This window comes from Harmonia axyridis, chromosome 3 (genome assembly GCF_914767665.1).
Source record: "Harmonia axyridis chromosome 3, icHarAxyr1.1, whole genome shotgun sequence".
NCBI classification, from domain to species: domain Eukaryota; kingdom Metazoa; phylum Arthropoda; class Insecta; order Coleoptera; family Coccinellidae; genus Harmonia; species Harmonia axyridis.
Genome location: NC_059503.1, coordinates 56,752,389 through 56,768,408, shown reverse-complemented (window position 1 = coordinate 56,768,408; position 16,020 = coordinate 56,752,389). Strand labels below are relative to the sequence as shown.

The 16,020-nt window shown below is 36.7% G+C and overlaps 1 protein-coding gene across 2 annotated transcripts in view; it reads right to left on the bottom strand.

Annotated features, from left to right (window-relative positions):
• Nucleotides 1-16,020, bottom strand: part of LOC123674786 (polycomb group protein Psc-like) — a 145,947-nt gene that overhangs the window by 5,487 nt on the left and 124,440 nt on the right. For both annotated transcript variants that reach the window (XM_045609868.1, XM_045609869.1), the window contains exons 5-6: nt 2,330-2,504; nt 362-448 (exon numbers count right to left, since the gene is read on the bottom strand). In XM_045609868.1, the coding sequence (XP_045465824.1) occupies nt 362-448; nt 2,330-2,504 (262 nt within the window). The remainder of the gene's footprint in view (nt 1-361; nt 449-2,329; nt 2,505-16,020) is intronic.

Here is a 16,020-nt window from a genome sequence, read left to right as displayed (position 1 = left end):
CATATTTTTATGTATTACTTTTGAAATCATCTTTTATTTCGCAAATATTTGAAGTGAAATTTTGTTCGAGAATCGTTCCCAGAATATATTTCAATATAAGTACATATAATGTACTGAAATAAATTCAGTAGTTGGATCCTTGAAGAATTCGTAATTCAAATTATCAGTGTAATCTAACAACGTCAATAACGCACAAAGACAAAGTACATGAATGCCTCGAAAACCCCCATCGAACTATCCGAACCTCGAAAAAGCCTATCAGACTCTTTTAACATCGTTACCAATCCATTCGTTCCCCCATCCGATACTTCGATTCGAGTCAAGTTCAGAGTTCCTAATGCTATTAATAAAACGGACTTACCCTTTTCCATGTGTATATGTACGCCACGTCTACGAGTGTGTAATGGTCTGGCAGAGGGAGGGGAACCCGCTTGTATAGTATATCGATCTGGAAATAACATCAACATTCATTTTCGAGTCCCTCTATTAGGCAAGGACCAACTGATCTATCTACGTGGCAGGAGATGCACTCAAAACAACAATGTAAGCGTGACACTAAACACCTACGTTAGTTAGTTAGCTACTCGGGGATACTACAGCATGCGTTAGTCTTTGTCTTTCCCTGAAGACGAATGGTTAGGTGAAGATCTAAGAAAGAACAATTCAAGTTTCCTCTTATGCATGGGTTATCCATGTCGTGGTCCGGATTTCACAGCTGTCTCAATGACATATGTCAAACAGAACTGTCATCCGAAGCGTCATATTGTATGTGATCTTCTTCTTCTTCTTCTTCTCAAATCACTTATTGGTGATTTAATGGATTGTATGTGATACATTTAAAAATATGGATCATTCATCTACTGTTGATCATGTTAAAATTGTGAAAACTTACTACAGAAAAAAGATTCTGTAGTAAGTACGTTTCGTGTATTATGGGCAGATTTTAGTCGACATCATCGTTCATCTCAGGGTACAATTGGAATGACACAAAAAAAATTCGACGAGACTGGATCTGTTACTGATGTCCTAAGGTCTTACGATATCAAATTGCACGATCGACCGAAAATATTGCTGCTGTAAGTGACAGTGTTGAAGAAGATCTAAATTTATCAATTTCTCGGCGCGCACAATATTTACGTCACTCTTACGGCACGTTATGGTGTATTTTGCATCTCCATCCGTCTAAGGTTCAGTTGACACAAGAACTAAAGCGATTGGGTGTTTGAAGAACCACGTTCGGATGAGGATTTTTTGCATCGAACTTTTATCAATGACGCGCAAATTTTTCACTAGTTGGCTATGTAAACAAGCAAAATTATCCTATATGAGGCAGTTAAAATTCTCATGTAACTGCTGAGAGACCGTTACATACACAAAAAGTCACTGTATGGTGAGAAATTTGGTGTAGTGGAGTGATTTGTTCGTATTTCTTTGAAAATTGAGATGTCATTCAAACCATCAACGATTTTTTTCAGCCTGAAATTAATAGTACCGAATTGGAAGACATGTGGTTCCAGCAATATGGTGCAACAACCACACAAGACCCGTTTTGGCTTTATTGTGAAAAGATTTCCCAAGACGCGTAATTTCACTTTATGACGATGTGAATTGGCAATCAAATTCTTGTGATTTATCACCTTTGGATTTTTTGTGGGGTGATGCCAAGGATTATGTTTATGCCGATAATCCTCAGACTATTGACGACTATAGTCCAACCATTCACATTGGGTGCACTTTGGGCACAGTAACAGAGCCTTTACAAACCCCAACCAGTTCTCCAAGATCTCTTCTTTGAGGTTTCTGTAAAACTCAGAGCTTGGAGAACTGAGAACTTGTGACAAAAAACATTAAAAACAAGTATCTGATAGTGTGTGGTCAAATTTCAAACTAATGATTAGTTTAGTATTCGATTAACTAATTTTTATTGCTTAAAATTCATGAATCAGATTATCGAGTAAGAAGGATTAATATGGGGTATAGAAACAGATTCAACATTAATTTCATGCAAAGAGATGTACGCTATTGTAGCTGCAAGATGAGAATCTCTTAATTATACCATAACATTATACCATGGAATATAGGAGTTGAGTGGAATGAATAACTGAAATTGAATTTTCAGAAACAAAGGTTGAAACAATCCCTCACTCCAAGGATAAAACTATGAGCTGTAAATTAATATAATCTTTATAATATGCAGGTTAGATTCTGAAGTTTCAATTTCAAGGAATTCATAATATAGGTATATAACAATAATAATTTACTATGAAAATTTGCAAGGTAAAGCTACAAAGCACTTCAATCTACAAACGATATATCAACATGAACTTACTTGAAATAAATCCGTGTTCACGTTGTACTTATTACGTATGAATTTCTTGATTACATCTACTCTGCACATGGCAGGGCACTGGAGGTATCTCTTGAGCAAGGATTCGGTCTGGCCATTGTCTGAAGCTTCTTCGTGCTTCAGGTCCTTGAGTATCAAACCTGTGGTGGCGGCATCACTGTAAAAGAAGACTATAATCAGAAACTATCCAAGAAGAGACTACAACTAATTCAATAAGTGAAGCTTCTTTTATCTCTCTTTCTTATGGCTACATTTTAGTGTCGCGAAGATTTGTTCTTTGCGTATACCCACATAATTATCAACTGGTATCCCTATAAATCAATTTTTATGTATATTTTTAAGACATGTAGATATCTCATCTCTGTGAAGTGAAGCCAATTTTGCGAGGATGATAAATGGCATGATAAACGTTTTTCTTTGGAAATAGTTTTTAGTGTTTTTTTTTTGGACGCAGTATATTAAAAGTATGCCAGAATTTTCCTAATATAAAAGAGTTTTCCAAGTTCCCAGAGATGTATTAGGGAGCAGGAAATTTATTGTCTTATCAGACCTCATGAATGAATATCAGAATGTTAGTGGATTATCTATCGACAGAGTATGTGACGATTTGGTCACTTTCATTGCTCCAAATAGTACACGTGATGCGACGTGGCAATATGGTCGCTCTTATTGGTCTTCGACATCTCATCAATAGAACTGATTTAAGGAGTTATTAAGAGCAGCTTAAGAAAATTTAATCAAACACCGACGAAGGATTCTACTGCAGTAATTGAGAGAGTAATGAGAGAGGTTTTTAATGATTTCAATAATGACGTTTGGCAAAAATCTGTGGCACATGTTAGAAAAAATGAGGATGAATATTTTACGACCGAATCTAATCCTCCAGTTACTTTTGAAGTAGGTAATGATACCTATACGTCGAGTTCTGAAGAAAATGATTTCGCATTCTAAGGACCCTCATACCACTGAAGATGATTTTTGGTGGAATACGAAGGCTAGGTGAGATTAACCCATAGAGTAATAAACATAGAGGAAGTATACGCACTTTTTGCATGTCCCCAAAATGGTTAGATTACGTTGTCGGATTGTGATATATTTTCAAATCCACAATTTTACTATATTATTATGAATGTAATAATGATGTAATGAATAATGTAATGAATGAAATATATTTATTTGAGTGATTCCCGATTAAATATGCGAATTTGAATATTTGGAATCCGATATTTTTCCTAATTGTCGAATTTATAATAAGCAGAATATTTATTATTTTCTGTATCTACCTGCTGAAATCCAAAGTTTGGCAAATTTTGCTCCCCTAGTGTCATCGGTTGTTTCCTTTTTACTTGGCGCGCTTGAAGTTTGTTTTCTGAATTTCTGATATATTGAGATATTTATTTCAATATATTCTGAGTTAATACGAAACTATGTGACATAAGAAGTGTGTTCTTTGTGGAGAAACTCGCGAATTGAGTGTCGTATCATTGATATGTTTCCATTTCTGCGCGCTTCATGTCAAAGGACCCCGCACGTTTAGTACGGGAAATGGCTTTCCGTGAATTTGGCTGAATTTTTGATATGTTGTAGTTCTTGATGAACTGATCAGAAAAGTCCGTAGCCACAAAGCTCAAAAATGGACAGTTTTCGAGATATGGAGCTTTGAAAATGGATTTTTTGCAATTTTTGGAGTTTTTGCTCATCAATCGGGGAGCTCTCATTTCTGGTTTTGATGGAATTTGGATGTTCGGCGGCCAGAACCCGACTGAGAAATGATCTACCTTGGTTATATTAGGCACCGTCATCGATAATTTTTTATACACTGCTCCACATTGGCTATGAAATGAGATACAAAATCCAAGATCTTCCATACATCTTTTCATGCCACACAGAATAATTCACATGACCGAGAAACGACATATTGTGAGATTTTTTTAAGAGAGACCATAATAACTGAATCCTCATATATCTGATGTCCAATAATATCAAATATGTTAGCCAAAATGTTCATAACCAGGCACCGCTAGCTGTAATGGGGGAAAATGGGAAAATCATAATCATATATCCTCAGGGATAACAATTGTGATCACTATTGATGTCATTTACATATGATATGTGATTTGTTTCTCACAAATCTCGATAATCTGACAATGGGGTGCCAAGACATTTTCCTCAGAATGTCTCGAAATTGATGATAGCATCTCACAGACAAACGAATCCGTGAAAATGTCTGCAGTTTTGATACAATACAGTACTATCTGGGTAGAATATAGAAGTCCAAGTGTTGGAAGCTAACTATGAATGGAACTTCCGATATTAACCCACGAATTCTTGAAAATAATTTTTTTTTTCTATGAACTTTTTGAACTTCACACATACGAATGAATATTATCTAATAATATGATCGTTGGCAAAATGAATGAGTATATCAATCAAAAACAATATAATAATGAGAATAACATTCATAATAATAATAACAATAATGATAATTTTGCCCTCGATTCGATTCATAATATTCTAAATGATTTCTTGCGATTGCTAATATAATTTCAAATTGTTTTTTGTTTATTATCATTATTTTTATTATTATTATGAAAGTCACTCTCATCATTATATTGTTTTTGATTGATCTACTCATTCATTTAGCCAACGATCATATTATTAGATAGTATTCATTCGTATGTGTGAAGTTCAAAAAGTTCATAGAAAAAAAAATTATTTTCAAGAATTCGTGGGTTAATATCGGATGTTCCATTCATAGTTAGCTTCCAACACTTGGACTTCTATATTCTACCCGTATAGTACTATATTGCATCAAAACTGCAGACATTTTCACGGATTCGTTTGTCTGTGAGATGCTATCATCAATTTCGAGACATTCCAAGGAAAATGTCTTGGCACCCCATTGTCAGATTATCGAGATTTGTGAGAAACAAATCACATATCATATGTAAATAAGATCAATAGTGATCACAATTGTTATCCCTGAGGAAATATGATTATGATTTTCCCATTTTCCCCCATTACAGCTCGCGATGCCTGGTTATGAACATTTCGGCTAACATATTTGATATTATTGGACATCAGATATATGAGGATTCAGATATTATGGCCTGTCTTAAAAAAATCTCACAATATGTCGTTTCTCGGTCATGTGAATTATTCTGGCGTCATCTTGTGGCTTGAAAAGATGTATGGAAGATCTTGGATTTTATATCTCATTTCATAGCCAATGTGGAGCAGTGTATAGAAAATTATCGATGGCGGTGCCTAATATAACCAAGGTAGATCATTTCTCAGTCGGGTTCTGGCCGCCGAACATCCAAATTCCATCAAAACCAGAAATGAGAGCTCCCCGATTGATGAGCAAAAACCCCAAAAATTGCAAAAAATCCATTTTCAAAGCTCCATATCTCGAAAACTGTCCATTTTTGAGCTTTGTGGCTAAGGACTTTTCTGATCAGTTCATCAAGAACTATAACATATCAAAAATTCAGCCAAATTCACGGAAAGCCATTTTCCGTACTAAACGTGCGGGGTCCTTTGCCAGTTTATGTTGGGGACAAAATTTGCTGTGACATATGCTCCCTCTATCTATGTTTATTACTCTGAGGATTAACCAATATAATTTCCACAACATTTTCTGAAAAGTTTTATTTGATACTAATTTTATCCAGAAAAAGTAAACTGTTTCCGAACGGCAACACTCTGCCTCGAACATATGGACGAATTCTACATATAAAAAAACTGTGAAGCCACACACACGCACGTCGCTTCGTCCCCTTCAGTCGTTATAGGAGGCACGCGCGTGCTCCCTGCAACGCTAAAGACTTCCGCCGCCGCACGAAAAGGGGGACGATAGGAAGAAGAAGGAGAGAAAGCGTATATAGAACTTACGAGGTACATCTGCGAGATTCCCTAATATAATGATCGACTGATTATACCGGGGGGTGGATATGACGAATGTCGAAGGAACAACAGTTGTTCGAGTCTGTTTGTATCAATTTGTACGGGCCGATACGATCTGCGGGAGCCCGCCGAGACGTTAATAAGTGCCGATGAGAGGAGATAGGCCGATACGATTCGTCGCTCGTTCGGTTAAGAGGCGAATTGATCGATGTATAAGATTTGACTGTTGTTAAGCTGGTATTAAATGGTACTTGAACCACATCTATCTCGAACCAAATTGAAGTAGGATATCTGAACTAATGTTCCAATAGTACATCCTGTGTCAAGGTTGATGGAATGACAATCTGATATTGGTAAATCATTTCGTGGGCAAGCCTGAGGAATCACGAGCATCGGATTTTCATTCTAGCCGAAAAACATACTACTTTCTTTACGACTGTTGATGTTAAATAAAGATAGAATCCATATATTTTTATTAAGGAACTAAAGAAATACAAAAATCTATATCAAACGTCAAAACCTACGTCTTCTTTGCCCAGCCCATAAAATAAGAATATTTTTTTTTATAATATATCTTTCAATTTCTGAGGTAGTGAACTTTTGGTTATTGTATGAGCAGATACAATAATTTCAGTTGAAGTATACGGTGTCGTAAAAAGTAATCCATTATTCATGCATGAAAAACACGCCTTCAATTACCACAGTTAGAAAAATCAGCTTTAGGTCAAACATGCGCCGATTTGTTCGATAACTTGTTGCCATTTTGAAGGTAATATCATAATGCTACTCTCATAGAAGCCCTCTTCCCTATTGGCGAAAAATTGAGACAGTAATTATTCACAAGCCTCAGTGAAAGCGAGTTTTTCACCAGTAAAATTGGTCGCCATGGACAGGAACAGATCACTTGGTGCCAGATCCGGACTAAAACGTAGATGCAAATGAACCTCCCAACCAAGCTTCCGGAGTCCTGGATGGAACACAATTCTTCTCCTATTGGCCAGAGCTGGCCGCTTCTGGGCGATTCCTTCCTTCAGACGGTCCAATTGTTGACAGTACAGTTCCGAGTTAACAGTTGCCGTAGGGAAGCAGCTTATAGAAGATAATTCCCCGCCGATCCCACCAAATACACAGCAAAACCTTCCTGGCAGTCAATATAAGCTTGGCCATCATTTCCACAGGCTCGCCCTGTTTTGACCACGACCGTTTTTGCTTGACGTTGTCGTAAGTGATTGTGTTGCATCTTTTGAAGCAAAATTACCGAAACGGAATCGACGAAACCAAAATTGCGCGTGATTGGCTGTTACAGTACCAGGATCATAAACACAATTTACGTTTTCAGCTGTCTGGCTTGCTTTTTCGCCTTTATCGAAGAAAAACTGTGAAATATAGCGTATTTTCTTCTTACTAGTGTCAATCTTTTACACGCGCTGAAACTAAACTGCGTAATCTAATCACAAAACTGACACAAAAGTTTTCATAGTACGAAATCTCATCTTTCTAACGCCATAGATAACTAAAGCCATCTATTGGAAAAATAATGGATTTCTGTTTACTACACCTAATGAAGAAGAACAATTGCGCCAAGCAAAAAACACCCCGATAATCCTTTTTAAATGATAATTTTCTGGACAGACTGATATTGTTGATGTCAAACAGCGAAGCTCCATCAGTTTCTTTCTCGTCTGAAATTGGTGTAATAACCGATGGAAAAACAAAGGGTTCACCCAGTTGTAAACGATAACCCGCGAACGGAAGAGCCTTGACCCATTAATTTCCCGAAAAATCCAGGCCCCCGAAGATAACAAACGAGCAATCCTGAAACATCAACGAGATCCCAACCAATTAACGCTAATTACCAGCTGAAAAACATCAAAGCGACGCGAGCTTCGACCGACGTAATTCGATTACAAATGGACGGACGTATAATAAAAACGGAATCCGAATGATTATCCGAGAGAAAAAAGCCGACGAAATGAATAATTTAAACGCCCCGATAGAAACGGACCTTATACCGTCCCGACGCTTCTATTGATGGATTCCCGAGAGGACCTTCTTTGGACGTTCCTTGTCTCCGTCATATGCAACAGGTGGGGGCCATTCCAGCTAGAATGATTAATTAAAACGTTTTATGGTTTCCGTAGCCTTGAATGTGTTTCATTGTGAATGATCTTCCAATACTAGGTTTCATTTTGATATTAAAAAAAAGAATATAATCTAGAGAAATCTTTAGATGTTCGTTTCATTATGAAGAGGAAAGTATGCTAGAGGAAAGTCGCCTTATTTTGGATAGTTGCCTAATTTTGGATACTGCATTATCTCGATATCCGTTTACAATTTCCTTTGATAGAATACACAGAACGAAGCACCTCTAACATAAAATGATCCCGTGTGAAGCACATACTACTACTATTCAATACTAGGTGGCACAAAAATATTATGTGTTTATTTGTAACAACGAGTTTTTTGTTTCACCTCGTATAAACAGTCATAAAAAGGTAAGTACTTAGCGTAGGATAGTGTAAGTTTACGAGGATGTATAAGAATAGTGGTAAAATAAGCCTGTGTATTTGAAATAAGAATTACTCTTATGGACATTTTGATTTTAATCACCTAACCTAGAGTCCAGTGGTTGCCTAATTTTGGATAGGAGAGGCTTCCTAAAATTGGATATCCAAAATCAGGATTTTCTTATAGAAAGACAGTAGAAAAGAATCCCTTAAAAAAGGAAAGACGCCAAAACTATAATCCTTTGGAAAAACTAAAAACAAGACGAGTTAAAACTAAAAAGATAAAGAAGAGTCAAAAGGTTGAAGAAGAAAGTGACTCCTCACAAAATCTTGTTTATGACGATGACTCAGACGTGTATTTTCTGCACTGGAAACTTTGCTGGATACAGTGTTCAATACGTTTCCGATGGGCACACGAAGACTGTGCTGGTAGTGAGAAAACGAACGCTTATGTGTGTGATTTTTGCTCGGAAAAATTGGTTCCCAATTTTGGATAGGGTATCCAATTTTGGGAACCCTTTTTTTTATTTGAATTTGAAAAAGTGCTATATTTTACTTTGGTCCATTTATTATGTTCTTTTGAGTTAATATAAATATTTTTGTGAGCGTATACTGTTTTAATTGAGTTGATAACATATATTAGGCACAAAAAGAATAATAAAATATCTTTTTTTCACACAAAAGAAGTTGAATAAAAAAAGCTATCCAAAATTAGGCGACCTTCCTCTATTAAAAATGAAAAACCATATCTATTTCATGAAAGTTTTCATATCCAATTCCAACATTTGCGGCTGTATGTTTGTCCTAGATAACTTCATGAAAGAAAAAGGTCTAAAGGTGTTAAATCACAAGATCTCGGGGGTCAACTTTGATCATCTCTTCGAGAAATAACACAGCTAGAAAACTTTTCTTGTAATTTGCGATGGTTTCGTTGCTTGTGTGGCAGGTGGCGCCGTCTTGTTGAAAATAAACGTTGGTCATATCAATATCCTCCAAATCAGGCCATAAAAAATTATTAATCGTAGCTCGGTAGCGGTCCAATCACACCGCCAGCCCAAAAACAGCACCAAACAGTGATATGTTGGTTGAGGATGGAGAGGCTTTTCAACAATCATTCTTAGATTCTCCGAGCTCCAAATGTCACAATTCCGCTTATTAACGTATACTCTCAGAGAAAATGGGCCTCACCACTGAAGATAATTCATTTCAAGGACCCAATCAACGAAGATACGATGTTGTTGGTGATAAATCGGCTTGAGTTCTTGTGTTAACTGAACTTTAAAATCCTTGAGACCCGAGTCTTTATTGGGGATTCACGGATGGCTTGATATTCAAGCTACTTGACTTGGGCTTGACTTGAAATCAACTAAAGTTATAGTTTTTCAATGTCAAGTATTTATTTATCAAGTACTTGACTGGACATTGAAAAACTACTACCAACAGATTTCCAACCGATGAATTATATAACTGCCTTCAAATATTGAATATTAGAAATCTATATATCCATTCAACTCTCAATTATTTGCAAAGTGTTCAGTTGCCCTATTAATGACTCAGACAGAAATTACAGTACCAGATCTGCTAGGGAGAAAAACATCAATGTTCCATTCAAGTCCGCAAACATCACTCAAAGATTTGTCACCTACTATAGACCAACACTTTTTAATAAATTGCCTCCTGACTTGAAGAAGGATTTTGATAATATAAGAAGGTTTAAATCTGAAAGAAAACAATTCTTATTATCGAATCCGAACTATTTTAATTCCTTATTTTGAAAAAAAAAAAAAGTTTAATTATGTATCTGCTTCTTTCCTGCCTCTTCCGCCTATATTACTCTAGCGCCATACATAAATGGAGGAGGAGATCTGCACACAAGGTTGTACCTCAGGCAGATTTCTCCTCTGAAATTCCATCTTTCAAAAATGGTTTTTGTTTATATATTATAGTTTTTGAATTTTTGGAATTGAACTGTCTAAGAATTGTAGAGCATTGAAATAAATGATTGATTGATTGATTGACTTGAACTCGAGTTGATTTCAAGTCAAGCTCAAGACATGTAGCTTGAATATCAAGTAAAGCCGAGAATTCCTAATTGCCGATCGAGAAGTTGCTTCACGAGTCACGACGATACAAGAATGTTTTAGTGCAAAAGCAAAAATTTTCTCCATTTTCATAGTAAATTAGATGTCAAAAGATAACAGCTTCAAAAGTGCCAATTACTCAGATAGGGTTGTACTCGAGTTGTGTACTATTCTTTTTCTACGACCGCATACATTTCCATAAAAACTTGTGAAAATCCAAACACTGGTGGCAAATCGCGACACAATTACGAAACGTCAAAAAGTGATAGGCTACGCGGGATGTTTGTTATTCGTTTCCTTGGCAACTACTAAATGTTTCATCTTATTGGTTCATCGCCGTGCGATTTACTTTACAGTTGCTACCGTATTGGTTGTTAACCGTGCTTTCTGTTTACGGTAAAGTAAATCGCACAGTTTTACGTTACACAGTGCTTAAATAGATACGTAGTTACATAGTTGGCGAGTTGTATGATACGATTGATGTCGTTTTGAGGTTGAATCAACATAATAACAACAACTGGAAATTTCAAAATGATGCCGTTGATTGGTCAATTTTTTGTATGGTGCTTCTCTAAGGAAAATAAGGAAAAGGGAACCATGACGAGCCCCAGTCGCCAGAATTATCTCAAACAAAATCTAATTAGTGAACACCAGAACTTCAGACATATAAGTCGTTTACTACGGGTTCCACAAAACTTTTGAAATGCTATTACCCCAATCAAAGTCATATACAGGTTGATTCACCGGCATGGCCTATTAGACGTTTATAGAAAATTGATCATAATTTTGAGCTAAAAATTTGCATATTGGGATTTGAGACAGTGATCTTTCACTCTAAAATATTTTTAGATCTCTACAACTTCCGGTTATACCGGAAACAGGCTGCTACTTCCATATTTCAAATGGCACACCCAGTATATTATTGCATCATTAAATAGCTTTTTTGATGCCAATTTCGGCAATATGCCATATCTTGGGTAAAAACTCAACGGTTCATGAGTTATTGAGATTCTTATAAAAAAAAATTTGGGGATGAGGACTCGCATTTTTTCGAATATTTCAGCAGAAAAAGCTTTTTTCGAGAAAATATTTTTCTTTTTCGATTCTGCAAATACGTAGTATTATAAGAAAGTTTGCGGTTCGAACCAAAAATGTACAGGGTGTTCATAAGAAGATCATGAACTTGGACAACACAAATTCATCAAAACTCAAGATTTTCAAATAAGAACCTATATTTTTTATTTTTTCAGTCGATTCTACGTACAAAAATAGTAGGGATTACTTAAGCAAACCGTAAATTACGTAAATTACTATTACGTAACATGTCCAGAAAATAGGATTTTTTTGGACTAATAGACAAAATCCAGGACGAGTGTAAGCGAGTCCTGGAAGTCTGTGAGTCCAAAAGAAACCATTTTCGGGCGTGTTGCGTACAATATTTTTTCGTCAACCGTGTAGAATAACACTATCGCTGGTGCTTTCCATATTTTATTGCGATTGCGATAAAAAAACATGCAAATTGTTGACAACTAATATCATATGAACTGTCAGCCGTTTTCTCGGTGCTATGGTAATGATCAACTGCATTTATTAAAAATATACCTACCAAGATTTTCATATTCACAATGACACAAACGATGTGATTCTTTTTCGGCCTAGTCCGGGAAGTACGTACTTTCCGGACTAGGCCGGGAAATGCTACTTTCGTACTTTCTCAGAGAAAAAGCGTCCGCGAAGTGAGCACTTCCCGGGCAGTTGCCGAAAAAAATTTTTCTGCTGAAATATATAATATAATGTATATATATATATAATATATAATAAATGTGAGTCCTCATCTCCAGCATTTTTTTCATAAGAATCCCAATAACTCATGAACCGTTGAGTTTTCACCCAAGGTATGGCATATTGCCGAAATTGACATCAAAAAAGCTATCTAATGATGCAATAATATACTGGATGTGCCATTTGAAATAAGGAAGTAGCAGTGTGTTTCCAGTATAACCGGAAGTTGTAGAGATCTGAAAATATTTTAGGGAGAAATATCATTGTCTCAAACCCCAATATGCAAATTTTCAGCTAAAAATTATGGATAGTTTTCCATAAACGTCTAATAGGTCATCCCGGGGAATCACCCTGTATGTGTTCAATATCAGTTCATTCCTGAAACCACCATATAATTCGAATTGATCGGTCGGTCAACATCTTTTAAAACTAACAGACTTTCATTCAAACTTAACTTTTGGTGTAGGTATTATTTTTCTGACATCGGTTTACATTCGCCTCTTTTTCGTCCGGTTTTTTGTCCCCCTCAAACGCGAGCACCTGAACAAGTGCCGCTCCAAAAAAAAAAAGAACGCAGTGTTTCGAGTGCGGGTCCGAGGATCCACTCGTCCTTCTCACCTGTTAACAGGTTCCGCGGGCCCCGTTTCGAATCGAGTCTCGTCTGCTCGGACGATTCGCGTTGCATACTAATGAGAGGGGAGTTTCGGGTCGCTAATTGCGTTAACGCCGCAGTTCCGATACGGCGCTTCGGCCGGCCGACGTAGCTTGATTGAATGGATCGTCCCGAGGAGCTAATGAGCCGCTGTGTACGGGGACCGGAGGACAAATAGTCGACGCGCCCGGCAAGTGCTGTAAGGTAGATCGTTATCGAATAATAAATAGATGGACGTGATTATCGGGTATTAGTATACTCTGAGGGTTGGGATTAAGAGCCAATGTGGGTACTTTGTTGGGGGTTGTAATTCAACTACGTCTCTAATACACTCGTTCACTTCTACAGGGTGTTACACCATTGACGCGACGCTGACATTTTTCAATTAAAATAAATCATCATTAGGCTCTATTAGAGGTATAATCTCGAAAAGTTTCGAAATACACCAAAAATTTTTAAATGACTAAACTGCTTTTTCTTATGGAACATTTATAGCAATTTCAACCCAAGTTTGTTCGAAATTTCATATGCTTAATTATAACTTAAAGTTTTAAAGATATTTCGATTTTCCAAAAATGGGAAGGCCTCTACAAAAAAAAACATATAACTTCTAACGGGTTTTTTTTTTCGAGGTATATAACTTTAAGTTGGTATTACTGTTCAAGATGCCGACCGATTTAACAGCTGTCAAGTGATTTATTCTCAGTTTGGTTTGGCAATTCATCATGAATAGACTCACGCCAGAACAACGCTTGCAAATAGTGCAATTTCATTTCGAAAATAATGGTTCTGTGCGGAATACGTATCGCACACTAAGTCCATTTTATTTTGTTTAGCGATGAAGCGCACTTCTGGTTGAATGGCTACGTCAACAAACAAAACTGCCGCATTTGGAGTGAAGCTAATCCTCATGTGTATGTCGAAACACCGTTACATCCAGAAAAACTGATTGTTTGGTGCACTTTATGGGCTGGTGGAATCATTGGTCCGTACTTCTTCAAAAACGATGATGGCCAGAACGTTACAGCCAATGGTGATCGGTATAAAGCCATGATTACTAACTTTTTCATTCCTTAATTGAACAACCATGATGTCCAGAAGCTGTGGTTCCAACAAGACGGTGCAACATGTCACACAGCTCGTGCCACAATCGATTTATTGAAAGACACGTTTGGTTACCGCCTAATTTCACGTTTTGGACCTGTGAATTCGCCTCCAAGATCTTGTGATTTAACACCGCTAGACTACTTTCTGTGGGGCTATGTAAAGTCATTTGTATATGCGAATAAGCCACAAAACTTTGACTATTTGGAAGACAACATTCGCAGTGTTATTGCCAATATACGGCCACAAATGTTGGAAAAAGTCATCGAAAATTGGACGTCCAGATTGGACTACATCCGAGCCAGCCGTCATATGCCAGAAATCATATTTAAAATGTAATGCCACAAGATTGTCTTGCGGATAAATAAAATTCATGTCAATCGAATCATCGTTGTTTTATTGCAATTTAAAGTTCTATAGCTCTAAAAAAAACACCCTTCAGATGAATCAAATTAATTGAACGAGATTTCGAAAGATGCTAAATGAACGCAGGACTTACTTTTTGATAATCATTGAGAACTCTACTGGGTGATCAAAATGGGATGATTCTTTGATGACTTATTCAAACGTTAACATTGTACATCTTGATTTTGTCATGAATCTATTCTTCTTCTCGCTTCTCGACTTGCGGAACTTTTCCAAGCGGTTTTTCATTATTGCAAGATGTTATCTGTCCTTGAAATATGCCAGGGGGTACCACAAGGGTCAATTTTTGGGCCTTTTCTTTCAATTATGTATATTTCTTAGTTTGTCTCAAACTCCAGCATGCAGATTTTCATCATAAAATTTCCATTGGTTTTCCATAAACGTCTAATAGGCCATCACAGAGAACGGAACAATACTTCTGAAATCTTGTTCACGGCAACATCGTATTCACCTCGATTCTGCTAAAATCACGTTCGCGTCTTCAGTTGTTTAAGGACTGGTAATTAATCAAGTCCAATTAGACCGGAGGCGAAACTCGTTGTAGCGATAGTCAAGTACCCCTAAACGGTAAGCTTTCTTTCGCCGTTTACGGTAGCTCTTTCGCTCGTTATGTTTTTGTCTTTTCGGAGATCATCTTCTTTTTCTCTACAAGAGGGTCACCATTTGGCCTAATATCGATTATAACCGCGGGTCGCTGTCACAGTTATGTAATGAAGGATTTTAGACTCTTTTAGACTCTTCTTCACATCCGTATAAATGAAATTAATCCTAGTGCGCAGGAACTAAAGCTGCGCCGTAGGAATTAATTTATTTATTCGCATGTGATGAAACCGGCTCTGAATAAAGCGATAAAGAAAACCTTCGAAACCAAGAAGTAAATACAGATAGTGAAAAACTGTAGATAGGTACTTGGAAACTGGATAATCAATTTCTGATTACAAAGTTAAGTAAGGCACGAGCTAGAATCACGTTTGTTAAACCTTTAAAAGTTTACTGTAATGAAAATCTAAATCTTGGAAGAAATTTCGTTGCTCCTACTTGTGTTCAATTCAGTTGTACGAGTCTAAACGTCTTAAAATTTACTCTCGCAGTTTTTGAAAGATGTTATCGCAGAATGTTCCATATTTAATGGTTGGTTTGAGTTTCAGACGTAGAGGTTTTTTCGAAGAATTGACGAGAATATAAGATATTATCATACCTACTGTAGTGACTAAT